At 43.7% G+C, this 15,883-nt stretch overlaps 1 protein-coding gene across 1 annotated transcript in view; it reads left to right on the top strand.

Moving 5' to 3' along the window:
- LOC138677399 (uncharacterized) overlaps nucleotides 1-15,883 on the top strand; it is a 628,383-nt gene that overhangs the window by 572,349 nt on the left and 40,151 nt on the right. The window contains exon 28 of the mRNA XM_069767493.1: nucleotides 11,721-11,989. Within this exon, the coding sequence (XP_069623594.1) occupies nucleotides 11,721-11,989 (269 nt within the window). The remainder of the gene's footprint in view (nucleotides 1-11,720; nucleotides 11,990-15,883) is intronic.

Raw genomic sequence — 15,883 nt, 5'->3', positions numbered from 1 at the left:
CGCTCAACCAGGCCATCTGTTTGAGGGTGATAGACAGATGTACGCAACGGGTCTATTTGTAAAAGTCTGCAGAGCTCATTCATTACCCTCGACATAAAGGGAGTCCCCTGGTCAGTGAGTATCTGTTTTGGAATTCCCACCCGACTAAACACTTGTACCAATTCCTTGGCGATCGTCTTGGTAGCTGTGTTACGCAAAGGGATGGCTTCCGGGTAACGAGTGGCATAGTCCATTATGACGAGGATATGTTGGTGCCCACATGCGGATCGGGGAAGGGGCCCAACCAAATCCATTCCAATTCTCTCAAAAGGGATTCCAATGATAGGAAGGGGTACCAAAGGGCTACGGAACCGAGGTTTAGGTGCCGCGATTTGGCACTCTGGACAGGACTCACAATACTTACGCACATCATTATGTATTCCAGGCCACACAAAACAATGCGATATCCTTTCTGTGGTTTTCTGTACCCCCAGATGTCCCCCCATTATATGTCCGTGGGCCAAGTCCAGTACCTTCCGCCGATAAGGTTTGGGTACCACTAACCGTTGCACTGTGTCTTCCACTTTTTTTTCTACCTGGTAGAGCAAATCATTTTCAAGAACCATATACGGGTACGCTAGCCTAGTGTCAGGTTCTACGGGTACCCCATCTATCATTTTTACATTTTTCCTAGCCGGAGTCAGGGTAGGATCTTTCATTTGCTCGCTGTGGAAGTCATCCAACTGGACCCCCAAATCTGGCAGGCAGGGTGCCGGATGGCTGTCTGCCTCCGCCTCTCGCTGATGTTCCTCAGTTTCCTCCGTTTCCCCCGCCATGACGGAGAAGGGGTACTGAAGGTTAGATTCACTAACCTCCCCAGCAACCTCTTCCTGTGGGGTCTCCTCTAGGGACTCGGGACCTCCAGATGGCATGGGAGAAGATTCACGGGTACAGCTACCGTGAAGGAGCAACTGATTCTCCCACAACTGCCAGAAATAAGGAAAATCCCTGCCCAGGATTACATCCTGTAACAATGCGGGAACGAGTCCCACTTTGTGCTGCACTGACTCATAGGGAGTGGAAATCCATATGACCGCTGTTAAGTACGAGCAGGTGTCACCATGCACACACGTTACAGAAAACTTGTCAGACGGACCAGATGGAAGTGCCACCAGACTAGCTTTCACCAGAGTCACCACACTTCCAGAGTCTAGTAATGCCACAACATTTTTCCCATCAACAGATAATTCAAACAGGTGTTTCGCTGTATCATTTTGACCCGCATTCACACTCACTAGCCGTGTAACCAAAGACATGCGTTTTTAAGAGTCTATAACGTCGCACTGCATGGGTTCAGCGGTAACAGGACAGTTCGCAGAAACATGGCCCTTCTCATGGCAGCGGAAACACCTAACAGGTCCCCTACTGAGACCACCGTCCAATATTATCGGTCTCGGAGTGCGAGCAGTCCCGGTTTCCTCCCTCACAGTTTTAAGCGATTTTCCTTCACCTGTGGCCCCTGGAACAGTCTTACCGGTTCCACGAGGATGAGGCCCAGACCGGGAGCTGGCGGTGTCGTCGGGAAGTCCTTCTGCCACAGAATAACGCTCGACCAACTCCACAAGTTGATCCGCTGTCGTGGGATTTCCTTGGCTTACCCACCTTTTCAGCGCTGGTGGTAGTACTCTCAGGTACTTGTGCAGGACAACCCGCTGGATTATTTCGGGTATTGTCAGTACCTCGGGTTGCAGCCATTTCTTTGTCAAGTAGATCAGGTCGAACATCTGAGACCGCGCTGGTTTATCTTGCTGGTATGTCCACTGATGTACCCTCTGTGCCCGGACAGCCGTCGTCACACCCAGCCGGGCCAGGATCTCAGCTTTCAGCTTCTCAAAGTCCTGAGCGACCTCTGGGTCCAAATCATGGCAAGCTTTTTGGGCCTCGCCGGAGAGAAACGGGGCAATCAAATCGGCCCATCGTGCCTTCGGCCACTTCTCTCTCAATGCCGTTCGCTCAAACGTTGTCAGGTATGCCTCGACGTCATCTTCTGCAGTCAGCTTTTGTCAGTATCGACTCACATGGATCCTTCTGGACTCTGCTTCCGGGTCAGCGTCAGGTATGCTCACCAGGCACTGCGCCACCTGTTGGAGAAGTTGGCGGTCTGCAACCATCATGTCCACTAACTCCTTCAGCTGTGCGGCCATCAAGCGATTAGCTTCGTGCTGTGCGGCAGTGGCCTGCTGCTGTACGGCAGTGGACTGTACTAAGGCTTTCACCACGTCTTCCATGCTGTCCCCTGTGCCACGGTATGCCCGCGTTCTCCACCACAATGTGACATAACACTCCGGGATCGCCTTTGCTGGGGTCAAAGGCCACGTGGTTTGTGCATTGAATCTGAGGCGTACAGCAGGTTTTCTGAGCAGGCTGACCTCAGGTCAGATTTATTAATGTGAAAGCAACATAGAAAAAACCAAACATAAAAATAAATCCTAGCCTGTCCGGCGCTAACTAAACCAACACGTTGCTATCTCAACAACTGGGGGGGCTTCTTCCACCCAGCTAACATCACACAATTCTTGAGCACAGCTCTCACTCACGTTTGTCTCACACAGATAGGCAATCTGTGTGCCCCAGGCTGACGCTGGAAACCCCCAGCTGGTCATCTTTTATTCCTGCACTTGTTAACCCATTAGCATCCTGAAGATACTGAGTGGCCTAATTCACATAGGACAAATACCTGGGCGAGATATACCTGCCCCCAACTACCACACCGACATGAGTCTTACAGCATATAATCACACATCAATAAACAAAGCTTAACACACCCTACGTACAGTCACTATTACAGACTTACACAGTATGTTAGATATTGTATCAGTTGGCAAGTCTGTCTTCTCGACCCACCAGACATAAACACTTAAATTCACAAGCCAATATACAGATAAAAAGCCAGTTCTTTTGGTTTTGCAAAACCATGTGTTAGGGGTCGAGTTCCCGCCTCTGCACAGGGGGAATCTCGGGCCATCTCCGCTGCGGTCTCCCATTCTTCTCCTGCTGCAGTGGAGCCTGCTCAGCGGAGACGTCAGTCCCAGCGTCTGACTCTGTACAAAGGGTTACTGCTGCTTTTCCTGCTTCTGCCATTGAAGTCAGTGCTGGGCAGCGGCGAGCAGATGTTTCTGGGACTAACTCCTGCTTTTCTAGTTCTGAGCAGGCCCAGAGTAAGATCTCTCAGTGGAGATCGAGGGTCACATGATCAGATACTGCAGCTAAAGCCATTGGTCCTTCAGGAAGGTCCTGTAGGAGCTCACGCTCAGTGGTAGCCTCTCATTGGTCCTTCTATGAAGGTCCTGTATGTGCTGCAACTATTTAAGGCTTGCATGGCCACACGGCCATGCGCTAGTATTGTTCTATGTTATGTGCTTTGTGCCAGTGTGGTCATGTGAGTTTGTGTTCAGGGACTTGGCTGAAATAAGCCCCTAGAATGCTGGCACCTCCGGCGAGAAGATTTTGTGTGAATGTTTTCAGGGACCTGGCTGAAATAAGCCCCTAGAATGCTGGCACCTCCGGCGTGGAGTTTTTGTGTGCATGCATGACCACTGTCTGCTCTCAGTTGGGTAGTTAGCCTGTGCCACTGTGAAGTCAACCAGGGCGCAGTGCTTTGAGTTCATGGCTACTCTGTGAAGTAACAGAGTTAGCTCATACCGCCATATAGTTCCGCCGTTTGCTAGCAGCAGGTTCTCCTGCACGGTGGACCCCGGGCTGCGAACGCATCAATTATAATAAAACCTCTATATTTACTTGTTGCGTTCCGCTAGCCCTAACACCATGGTTGTCTGGAAAATTAAGATACAATCTGCTTTCTTCACATTCCTACCCCATCTTAATTAACCAGACATGATAGACTTCCGATCATCCAGTTTCTTTAGAGCATATTCCATATGCTCCTTACGTAAATAAACTCCATACGTAATTGAAGAGTAACAACTGGTATCCATCGGGTCCACGCATGGCTTCCTCCATATTCCGTAGCTCCTGCATTAAATTCTATTCAATCCTTTGAAGCTGGAACATCTCCTGTAGTTTCCGTTTCTTGTTGAGGTCATATAGCTACTCTGGTCCTCTTCCCAAGGCCGATTTGGTGGGGTTGGATACAGTGGCATCTGAAACCTGTTGTGCATGCCTCATCAATGGTCTGCTGGGTCTGTCTGTACACCTCCCTGGTTGTGAAGCCCTGAACGGTGTCTATAAACACAAGTCCCCTGCAGCTCCATGATTCTGCCAGGCTGAGTAGTGTCCCACTGCTCCCACCAATTGTGGAGAAATGGGGTCAGTGGGTGCTCTCGTCCGCTGGCCCGGCTTTCTTTAGCAAGACTGAATGGACCACGGCTCATACCACTGAACGCCCGCTCTATCTCCCAGTGGGCAATATACTACACAGACAACACAGGTTTAAGGTAAAACAGTGTGGCAATACTTTATTGAACAACACACAATAGCAAACTGAACAATCTCCCCATGGCTGGAATGGCTTGGTTACATGGGCGCATATAAAAGATCACTGCGTCTCCACATATTTCCAGTATGACATGAAGTCAAAGCTCCCAGGGTCGCTACTTCATCTGTGGATGCACGCACAGAGAAGAGGTAATGACAAGCATAGGGAAATGACCAAGAACTGTCCATAGAGTCCATACAAGGTCCAAAGCCAGTTGACACGAGAGTCACCACCTTGCTTATCTGACCATCGCCATGGAACCGGCGACCAGCGGGTCCATAACCTGGCTTTCTCCAAACATATCCATGGTTCAGAGATGGTCACTGGGTCAGAACTGTGTCCTTCCAACCGGAGCCAAAAAACCCTAGGTTGTTTCCTATAGAATCATAGATCAGTGTCCCTCGTGATGGTGCCATGATGAATTGGCTGCAGTCCTTTCTCTTGTCTGTTGGGTGGTTTGCAGAATGTCTGGCTGGTAGCTCTGTGTTACTTCAGTCTGCCAGGATGTGATCTCTGAGTCTTTTTATACCCAAGGCATGTAAGCTATTTTTAGAATTACCCAGGGTCCTTCAGTCCAACATCAAGATATGGCAAACAATGGTGATGGGATTAAGTAGCACTATTAGCATGTAAGCACACATCAATAAACAAAGCTTAACACACTCAATGTACAGTCACTATTACAGACTTACACAGTATGTTATATAGGATATCAGTTGGCAAGTCTGTCTTCTTGACCCATCAGACATAAACACTTAAATTCACAAGCCAATATACAGATAAAAAGCCAGTTCTTTTGGTTTTGCAAAACCATGGTTGTCTGGGAAATTAAGATACAATCTGTTTTTTTCACACAGTGAATCCACTTTCTGCTGACTAAAGTAATCAATCTTTACGCCTAAGCGACGGAAACAATTTTAACCTTAATGATTAGGCCAATTTTTTAAAATCTAACCTGTGTTATTTCATGTAGTAATAACTCTGGAATGCTTCACTGTATCCCAGTGATGCTGAGTTTGTTTTTCATGAAACATTGCACTTTATGTTAGTTGCAAATTTAGGTCAATATGCTTTGCACTTGTTTGTGAAAATATCCGAATTTTGGCAAAAATTTTGAAATATTTGCAATTATTAAACTTTCTAGCTTTATATCCTTAATTCCTTATAGACTGAGCCATTTTGCACATAAATGAATAAGCTTAATTCTATAACCAGGGATTCAAGCTTCAGGAGGCTAATTTGCATATTCCAGGTGCCTTCTGGGAGAAGCGAAGTCTCCCTAAGCTAGAAGATCGTTGGGTACAGCCGGGACCAGCTGCTTCGAAAGCATCACCAAATTTTTGCCTGTAGGACATTATTGCAAGAGAGCTTGGCTGAGTAGATTACACAAGAAGGAAAACACACAGCAAGTCAGCAGGATCTAGGAGCAACATGGCAGATGTGACAACCTACATGGTGAGCTGCAGCATGTGCTACATGTTCACAGATCGACCAGAAGAAGAATCAAATTTCACCTGTCAGAAGTGTAGACTAGTGGCCCTTTTAGAAGAAAAGGTGCGGGGTCTGGAAGAAAGAATAGCAACTTTGAAACTCATCAAAGAGAATGAAGACTTTCTAGACAGAACAGAAGCATCTCTACTGGTCACAGAAGGTGCAAAAAGTGTCAGAGAACCTCCAAAAGCAGATGAGTGGAAGCATGTGACCAAAAGAAGCAAGAAGACCATGGAGAAATCACCAACCACACAACTGAAGAACCGATATCAAATCTTTGTAGAGGATGAAGATGGCACACCTAAGAATGAAGCAATACCAGCAAGCAAAAAAGAAAAGGGCACACAGCAACAAGTGACAGCAAAAAGTACAGCCAAGAAGCAACGAAGAGTGGTGGTGGTGGGAGACTCTCTACTGAGAGGCACAGAAGCAGCCATCTGCAGACCGGACATAACTGCAAGAGAAGTATGCTGCCTTCCAGGTGCGATGATCAAGGATGTGACCGATAGGATACCAAAGCTCTTCAGCTCCAAGGACGTCCACCCATTTCTTCTGATACATGTTGGCACCAATGACACGGCAAGGAAGGACCTACCGACAATCTGCAAGGACTTTGAAGAGTTGGGGAAGAAAGTAAAGGAACTGGATGCACAGGTAGTTTTTTCTTCTATCCTTCCAGTAGACGGGCATGGCACCAGGAGATGGAACAGGATCCTTGATGCAAACAACTGGCTAAGACGATGGTGCAGACAACAAGGATTCGGATTCCTGGACCACGGTGTGAATTACTGGTATGATGGACTCCTCGCCAGAGACGGACTACACCTCAACAAAGCTGGGAAACACACATTCGCCAGAAGACTCGCTACACTCATCAGGAGGGCGTTAAACTAGAAGAAGAGGGGACGGGAAGAAAAACATTAGACTCGAACAAAGACGACCCAGGAAAACATACTCAGAAGGGAGGTAAGAACATTTCTAAAACAATCCACAGTGAGGAGATTGGAACAAAACAAAATCCTCTAAACTGCATGCTCGCAAACGCCAGAAGCCTGACAAACAAGATGGAAGAACTAGAAGCAGAAATATCTACAGGTAACTTTGACATAGTGGGAATAACCGAGACATGGTTAGATGAAAGCTATGACTGGGCAGTTAACTTACAGGGTTACAGTCTGTTTAGAAAGGATCGTAAAAATCGGAGAGGAGGAGGGGTTTGTCTCTATGTAAAGTCTTGTCTAAAGTCCACTTTAAGGGAGGATATTAGCGAAGGGAATGAGGATGTCGAGTCCATATGGGTTGAAATTCATGGAGGGAAAAATGGTAACAAAATTCTCATTGGGGTCTGTTACAAACCCCCAAATATAACAGAAAGCATGGAAAGTCTACTTCTAAAGCAGATAGATGAAGCTGCAACCCATAATGAGGTCCTGGTTATGGGGGACTTTAACTACCCGGATATTAACTGGGAAACAGAAACCTGTGAAACCCATAAAGGCAACAGGTTTCTGCTAATAACCAAGAAAAATTATCTTTCACAATTGGTGCAGAATCCAACCAGAGGAGCAGCACTTTTAGACCTAATACTATCTAATAGACCTGACAGAATAACAAATCTGCAGGTGGTTGGGCATTTAGGAAATAGCGACCACAATATTGTGCAGTTTCACCTGTCTTTCACTAGGGGGACTTGTCAGGGAGTCACAAAAACATTGAACTTTAGGAAGGCAAAGTTTGAACAGCTTAGAGATGCCCTTAATCTGGTAGACTGGGACAATATCCTCAGAAATGAGAATACAGATAATAAATGGGAAATGTTTAAGAACATCCTAAATAGGCAGTGTAAGCGGTTTATACCTTGTGGGAATAAAAGGACTAGAAATAGGAAAAACCCAATGTGGCTAAACAAAGAAGTAAGACAGGCAATTAACAGTAAAAAGAAAGCATTTGCACTACTAAAGCAGGATGGCACCATTGAAGCTCTAAAAAACTATAGGGAGAAAAATACTTTATCTAAAAAACTAATTAAAGCTGCCAAAAAGGAAACAGAGAAGCACATTGCTAAGGAGAGTAAAACTAATCCCAAACTGTTCTTCAACTATATCAATAGTAAAAGAATAAAAACTGAAAATGTAGGCCCCTTAAAAAATAGTGAGGAAAGAATGGTTGTAGATGACGAGGAAAAAGCTAACATATTAAACACCTTCTTCTCCACGGTATTCACGGTGGAAAATGAAATGCTGGGTGAAATCCCAAGAAACAATGAAAACCCTATATTAAGGGTCACCAATCTAACCCAAGAAGAGGTGCGAAACCGGCTAAATAAGATTAAAATAGATAAATCTCCGGGTCCGGATGGCATACACCCACGAGTACTAAGAGAACTAAGTAATGTAATAGATAAACCATTATTTCTTATTTTTAGTGACTCTATAGCGACAGGGTCTGTTCCGCAGGACTGGCGCATAGCAAATGTGGTGCCAATATTCAAAAAGGGCTCTAAAAGTGAACCTGGAAATTATAGGCCAGTAAGTCTAACCTCTATTGTTGGTAAAATATTTGAAGGGTTTCTGAGGGATGTTATTCTGGATTATCTCAATGAGAATAACTGTTTAACTCCATATCAGCATGGGTTTATGAGAAATCGCTCCTGTCAAACCAATCTAATCAGTTTTTATGAAGAGGTAAGCTATAGGCTGGACCACGGTGAGTCATTGGACGTGGTATATCTCGATTTTTCCAAAGCGTTTGATACCGTGCCGCACAAGAGGTTGGTACACAAAATGAGAATGCTTGGTCTGGGGGAAAATGTGTGTAAATGGGTTAGTAACTGGCTAAGTGATAGAAAGCAGAGGGTGGTTATAAATGGTATAGTCTCTAACTGGGTCGCTGTGACCAGTGGGGTACCGCAGGGGTCAGTATTGGGACCTGTTCTCTTCAACATATTCATTAATGATCTGGTAGAAGGTTTACACAGTAAAATATCGATATTTGCAGATGATACAAAACTATGTAAAGCAGTTAATACAAGAGAAGATAGTATTCTGCTACAGATGGATCTGGATAAGTTGGAAACTTGGGCTGAAAGGTGGCAGATGAGGTTTAACAATGATAAATGTAAGGTTATACACATGGGAAGAGGGAATCAATATCACCATTACACACTGAACGGGAAACCACTGGGTAAATCTGACAGGGAGAAGGACTTGGGGATCCTAGTTAATGATAAACTTACCTGGAGCAGCCAGTGCCAGGCAGCAGCTGCCAAGGCAAACAGGATCATGGGGTGCATTAAAAGAGGTCTGGATACACATGATGAGAGCATTATACTGCCTCTGTACAAATCCCTAGTTAGACCGCACATGGAGTACTGTGTCCAGTTTTGGGCACCGGTGCTCAGGAAGGATATAATGGAACTAGAGAGAGTACAAAGGAGGGCAACAAAATTAATAAAGGGGATGGAAGAACTACAATACCCAGATAGATTAGCGAAATTAGGATTATTTAGTCTAGAAAAAAGACGACTGAGGGGCGATCTAATAACCATGTATAAGTATATAAGGGGACAATACAAATATCTCGCTGAGGATCTGTTTATACCAAGGAAGGTGACGGGCACAAGGGGGCATTCTTTGCGTCTGGAGGAGAGAAGGTTTTTCCACCAACATAGAAGAGGATTCTTTACTGTTAGGGCAGTGAGAATCTGGAATTGCTTGCCTGAGGAGGTGGTGATGGCGAACTCAGTCGAGGGGTTCAAGAGAGGCCTGGATGTCTTCCTGGAGCAGAACAATATTGTATCATACAATTATTAGGTTCTGTAGAAGGACGTAGATCTGGGTATTTATTATGATGGAATATAGGCTGAACTGGATGGACAAATGTCTTTTTTCGGCCTTACTAACTATGTTACTATGTTACTATGTTACTATACTCTGATATGTCATTTTGAGGCAATAACTTTGAAACCCTTCAATATATCCCAGTGATTCTTTTTTCATGACACGTTGTACTTCATATTAGTGGAAAATTTTGGTTAATATGATTTGCAAAACATATTTATGAAAATATTGAAAATTTTACCAAAAATTTTAAAAATGTCTCATATTTCAAACTTTGAGTTTTTATGTTTTTATGTTAGATAGCTATTCCACACAAAATAGTTTATAATTACATTTATTATATGTCTGCTTTACATTATCAAGAAATACTAGAGATAAAAGTTCAATACGGTCTTATCCAGTTCAAATGGATATTTTTTTTTTTCTTGAAGAAGTATGGTAGTCTAAAATGCGCAGACAAAATAATAAAAATAGTTCATTATCCTAGTGTGTACCTGGTTTTATTATCATTCACCAGCAGTACATATTTTTCAACTTTTTACTTTCCCCACAATTATTTACATTAGTATCCTTTTATGAATGTGAATATGTGTGGGGAAAACTACAGTTTGGGTACATGGTAGGGCTCACAAGGGAAGGAGCACCATTTGTCTTTTGGAGTGCAAAATTTTCTGAATACGGATGCCATGTCGCATTTCGAGAGCTACTGGTGTGCCTAAACAATGGAAACTTCCTACAAGTGACCCCCATTTTGGAAACTGCACCTCTCAAGGAATTTCACATTCACAGACTTCAATTGGCAAGTACCATCCGAAATGCAGAAGACCAGTACATTCAGTGATATCTTAACACGCATATTTGGTCTGTATTAAACTGTGATTTGAATAGCTCGCTTGCATAACATTGGTCTTAGTGCTGTTTTTGTGGGGTCAGGTTTTATTTTTGACTGACAGCACTTAGACTGAAAATACAACTGTGTGAACGTAGCATTGATAGTACTTGGTGCAATAAAGCTTATCAGAACAAGTATTAGCAGTTGATCAATTAATTAGTAAATTGGGAGAATTGGACACAAATCCACAGCAGGGAGCATTGTGGGGGGTTTAACCCTTTCCTGAGGATATTCAACAGCACAATAACATATAAGCTCAATGTAAAAAGGGATGTAAGGATTAACCCTCACGCAAAGGTGAGGAGGCAGCAGAGTACATGTTGGAGCAGCAGAAATGCAGTTTAAGGAGCACATAGAATATCCCATGTGAAGGCTGCCTGCAATAAAGGCGAGGGGGCTCTTCACTGTTGGAGCCATTTTTTACTAGGAATATAAGTGTTATCTCCAATCAGCATTTTATCTGACAGTTATGGGGTTAATTGTGAAAGGAGGCGGTGCTGGTGCTGTGACATAATCAGCACAGCAGACACAATGCCGCCTCCTAGGTGTTATTTACTACAGTAGCGGCTCCACTCAGAAGCTACTTTCCTATTTTATGTGCAGCTGATGGGTATCTTAGATCCAGCTTTCCTCCTGAATATTTCTGCCGAAGTGTGAGCAGCTCTGCAAGCTGAGCAGCACCATATCCACCAATGAGAAGACAAAATCACCATGTGGGTGGGGCTACTATCAGAATGACGATTCTGAGAAAAAACAGAATTGTAGATCAGTCTCTTTCATGCTCTATGGCTTGAGTGTCAGCCGGCCGGACAGGGATCAGGGACAGTCAGAAGGCCAGATGTGGCCCACGAGCCGCAGTTTGCCCTGGCTTGAACTAGACAAAACTATCTATTATAAGGATGCTTCTGAAGTGCAAAGTTGAGAATAACCCTTAAAATTATAACATTGTCCCTTCATATAGTACTTGTAAGATCTCTAACAGCACCCCCTTATCAGAATGTAATGTATTTTTTGTTTCCCGTAGGCAATCATGAAGACAGAGCGCTGATTAAATGTGCTCACTTTCAAGATGGAAACCTGACGCTGGTGAACCCAACACAGATTGATCCATTTTATATCGTATTAGAGAATCCCATATTTTCTTGTCTAGGACCTCTCTTGTCAATTGGAAAGAAGAAGATCCCAATACATGGAATTGTGTTGATTTATTTCAAGATAATGTGTAAAGGTGATCCAGCGGAGGAGTACAGAATCCATCTCTATGTACTGCCCCATACAATAAATGCTGAAGAGGTGAGTGGTAATGAAAAAAGATAGTTAACTTTCAGGAATGGAGCAAAATCAAACAGGAGGCACTTCTAGACCTAACATTAACCAATAGGCCAGGCATAATATCAAATTATTAGGTTGGAGGTAACTTGTTTAACCCCTTCATGACATTGGGATTTTCAATTTTTCCGTGTTCGTTTTTCACTCCCCTCCTTCCCAGAGCCATAACTTTTTTATTTTTCCATCAATATGGCCATGTGAGGGCTTATTTTTTGCAGTTGTACTTTTGAACAACATCATTGGTTTTACCATGTCATGTACTAGAAAATGGGAAAAAAAATTCCTAGTGCGGTGAAATTTCAAAAAAAGTGCAATCCCACACTTGTTTTTTGTTTGCCTTTTTTGCTAGGTTCACTAAATTCTAAAACTGACCTGATATTATGATTCTCCAGGTCATTACGAGTTCATAGACGCCAAATATGTCTAGGTTCTCTTTTATCTAAGTGGTGAAAAAAAATTCCAAACTTTGCTAAAAAAACAAAAATTGTGCCATTTTCCGATACCTGTAGCGTCTCCATTTTTCGTGATCTATGGTCAGGTGAGGGCTTTTTTTTTTGCGCGCCGAGCTGACATTTTTATTGATAACACTTTTGTGCAGATACGTTCTTTTGATCGCCCGTTATTGCATTTTCGCGGTGACCAAAAAAAACGTAAGTCTGGCGTTTCTAATTTTTTTATCGCTGCGCCGTTTAGCGATCAGGCTAATGCTTTTTTGTTGTTGATAGATCGGGCGATTGTGAATGCGACGATACGAAATATGTGTAGGTTCACTGGTCTCACTTTATGGCAAAAGCTGCATGGGAACTTTCTCACACAGCAATGCCAAAATGAGACTAGGGACTATTTTTTTACAGCGGCAGAGGAATACAGTGCGGTATTATACCTTCCTTCCATCATTGTAATCCTGGAGCCCCTAGAGAGCTGTTGCATCAGCTGATGCTGCTGTTCTCCACAGGAGATCGTCGTGGCACACTCATGGATTTCTGTGAGTCAGAGAGTATATTGGTTGTTTGTTATTTTAATATTTTTACAGATGACAATGGCTTCGGGGATCAAAGTGACAAGTGATGGTGAGTATGTCCTCTATGGTATATGTACTGTATGTCTATATGTATGTATTGTATGCAATGTATGAATGTTTTGTATGTAGTATGTATGTATTATGTACAGTGCCTACAAGTAGTATTCAACCCCCTGCAGATTTAGCAGGTTTACACATTTGGAATTAACTTGGCATTGTGACATTTGGACTGTAGATCAGCCTGGAAGTGTGAAATGCACTGCAGCAAAAAAGAATGTTAATTTTTTTTTTTTTTTAAATTGTGAATAGTCTTTTCAGAGGGTCATTTATTATTCAACCCCTCAACCCACCAGAATTCTGTTTGGTTCCCCTAAAGTATTAAGAAGTAGTTCAGGCACAAAGAGCAATGAGCTTCACATGTTTGGATTAATTATCTCTTTTTTCCAGCCTTTTCTGACTATTTAAGACCCTCCCCAAACTTGTGAACAGCACTCATACATGGTCAACATGGGAAAGTCAAAGGAGCATTCCAAGGCCATCAGAGACAAGATCGTTGAGGGTCACAAGGCTGGCAAGGGGTACAAAACCCTTTCCAAGGAGTTGGGCCTACCTGTCTCCACTGTTGGGAGCATCATCCGGAAGTGGAAGGCTTATGGAACTACTGTTAGCCTTCCACGGCCTGGACAGCCTTTGAAAGTTTCCTCCCGTGCCGAGGCCAGGCTTGTCCGAAGAGTCAAGGCTAATCCAAGGACAACAAGGAAGGAGCTCCGGGAAGATCTCATGGCAGTGGGGACATTGGTTTCAGTCAATACCATAAGTAACGTACTCCACCGCAATGGTCTCCGTTCCAGACGAGCCCGTAAGGTACCTTTACTTTCAAAGCGTCATGTCAAGGCTCGTCTACAGTTTGCTCATGATCACTTGGAGGACTCTGAGACTGATTGGTTCAAGGTTCTCTGGTCTGATGAGACCAAGATCGAGATCTTTGGTGCCAACCACACACGTGACGTTTGGAGACTGGATGGCACTGTATACGACCCCAAGAATACCATCCCTACAGTCAAGCATGGTGGTGGCAGCATCATGCTGTGGGGCTGTTTCTCAGCCAAGGGGCCTGGCCATCTGGTCCGCATCCATGGGAAGATGGATAGCACGGCCTACCTGGAGATTTTGACCAAGAACCTCTGCTCCTCCATCAAGGATCTTAAGATGGGTCGTCATTTCATCTTCCAACAAGACAACGACCCAAAGCACACAGCCAAGAAAATGAAGGCCTGGTTCAAGAGGCAAAAAATCAAGGTGTTGCAGTGGTCTAGTCAGTCTCCTGACCTTAACCCAATTGAAAACTTGTGGAAGGAGCTCAAGATTAAAGTCCACATGAGACACCCAAAGAACCTAGATAACTTGGAGAAGATCTGCATGGAGGAGTGGGCCAAGATAACTCCAGAGACCTTTGCCGGCCTGATCAGATCTTATAAAAGACGATTATTAGCTGTAATTGCAAACAAAGGTTATTCCACAAAATATTAAACCTAGGGGTTGAATAATAATTGACCCACACTTTTATGTTTAAAATTTATAAAAATTTAACTGAGCAACAAAACTTTTTGGTTTGTAAGATTTATGCATCTGTTAATAAATCCTGCTCATGTTTGAAGTTTGAAGGCTCTAATTTATTTGCATCTTATTAAACCTGCTAAATCTGCATGGGGTTGAATACTACTTGTAGGCACTGTATGTATGTATGTAGTATGTATATAATATGTATGTTGTATGTATGTATGTAGTATATTGTATGCATGTTGCATGTATGTGGTATGTTGTATGCATGTTGTATGTACAGTACAGACCAAAAGTTTGGACACACTTTCTCATTTAAAGATTTTTCTGTATTTTCATGACTATGAAAATTGTACATTCACACTGAAGGCATCAAAACTTTGGATTAACATATGTGGAAATATATACTTGGCATTCTCTTGATGAGCTTCAAGAGGTAGTCACCAGGAATCATCTCCCAACAATCTTGAAGGAGTTCCCAGAGATGCTTAGCACTTGCTGGCCCTTTTCCCTCCACTCTGCAGTCAAGCTCACCCAAAACCATCTTGATGGGGTTCAGGTCTGGTGACTGTGGAGGCCAGGTCATCCCGCATAGCACCCCATCACTCTTCTTCTTGGTCAAATAGCCCTTACACAGCCTGGAGGTATATTTTGGCTCATTGTCCTGTTGAAAAATAAATGATGGTCCAACTAAACGCAGACCGGATGAAATAGCATGTCGCTGCAAGATGCTGTGGTAGCCATGCTGGTTCAGTTATCCTTCAATTTTGAATAAATCCCTAACAGTGTCACCAGCAAAGCATCCTCACACCATCACACCTCCTCCTCCATGCTTCATGGTGGGAACCAGGCATGTAGAGTCCATCCGTTCACCTGTTCTGCGTCGCACAAAGACACGGTGGTTGGAACCAAAGATCTCAAATTTGGACTCATCAGACCAAAGCACAGATTTACCCTGGTCTAATGTCCATTCCTTATGTTCTGTAGCCCAAACAAGTCTCTTCTGCTTGTTGTCTGTCCTTAGCAGTGGTTTCCTAGCAGCTATTTTACCATGAAGGCCTGCTGCACAAAGTCTCATCTTAGCAGTTGTTGTAGAGATGTGTCTGCTGCTAGAACTCTGTGTGGCATTGACCTGGTCTCTAATCTGAGCTGCTGTTAACCTGCGATTTCTGAGGCTGGTAACTCAGATAAACTTATCCTCAGAAGCAGAGGTGACTCTTGGTCTTCCTTTCCTGGGGCAGTCCTCATGTGAGCCAGTTTCTTTGTAGCGCTTGATG

This window comes from Ranitomeya imitator, chromosome 4 (genome assembly GCF_032444005.1).
Source record: "Ranitomeya imitator isolate aRanImi1 chromosome 4, aRanImi1.pri, whole genome shotgun sequence".
Classification (NCBI taxonomy): domain Eukaryota; kingdom Metazoa; phylum Chordata; class Amphibia; order Anura; family Dendrobatidae; genus Ranitomeya; species Ranitomeya imitator.
Note: the sequence above shows the minus strand (reverse complement) of the source record. Positions and strands in the feature narration are given on the sequence as shown.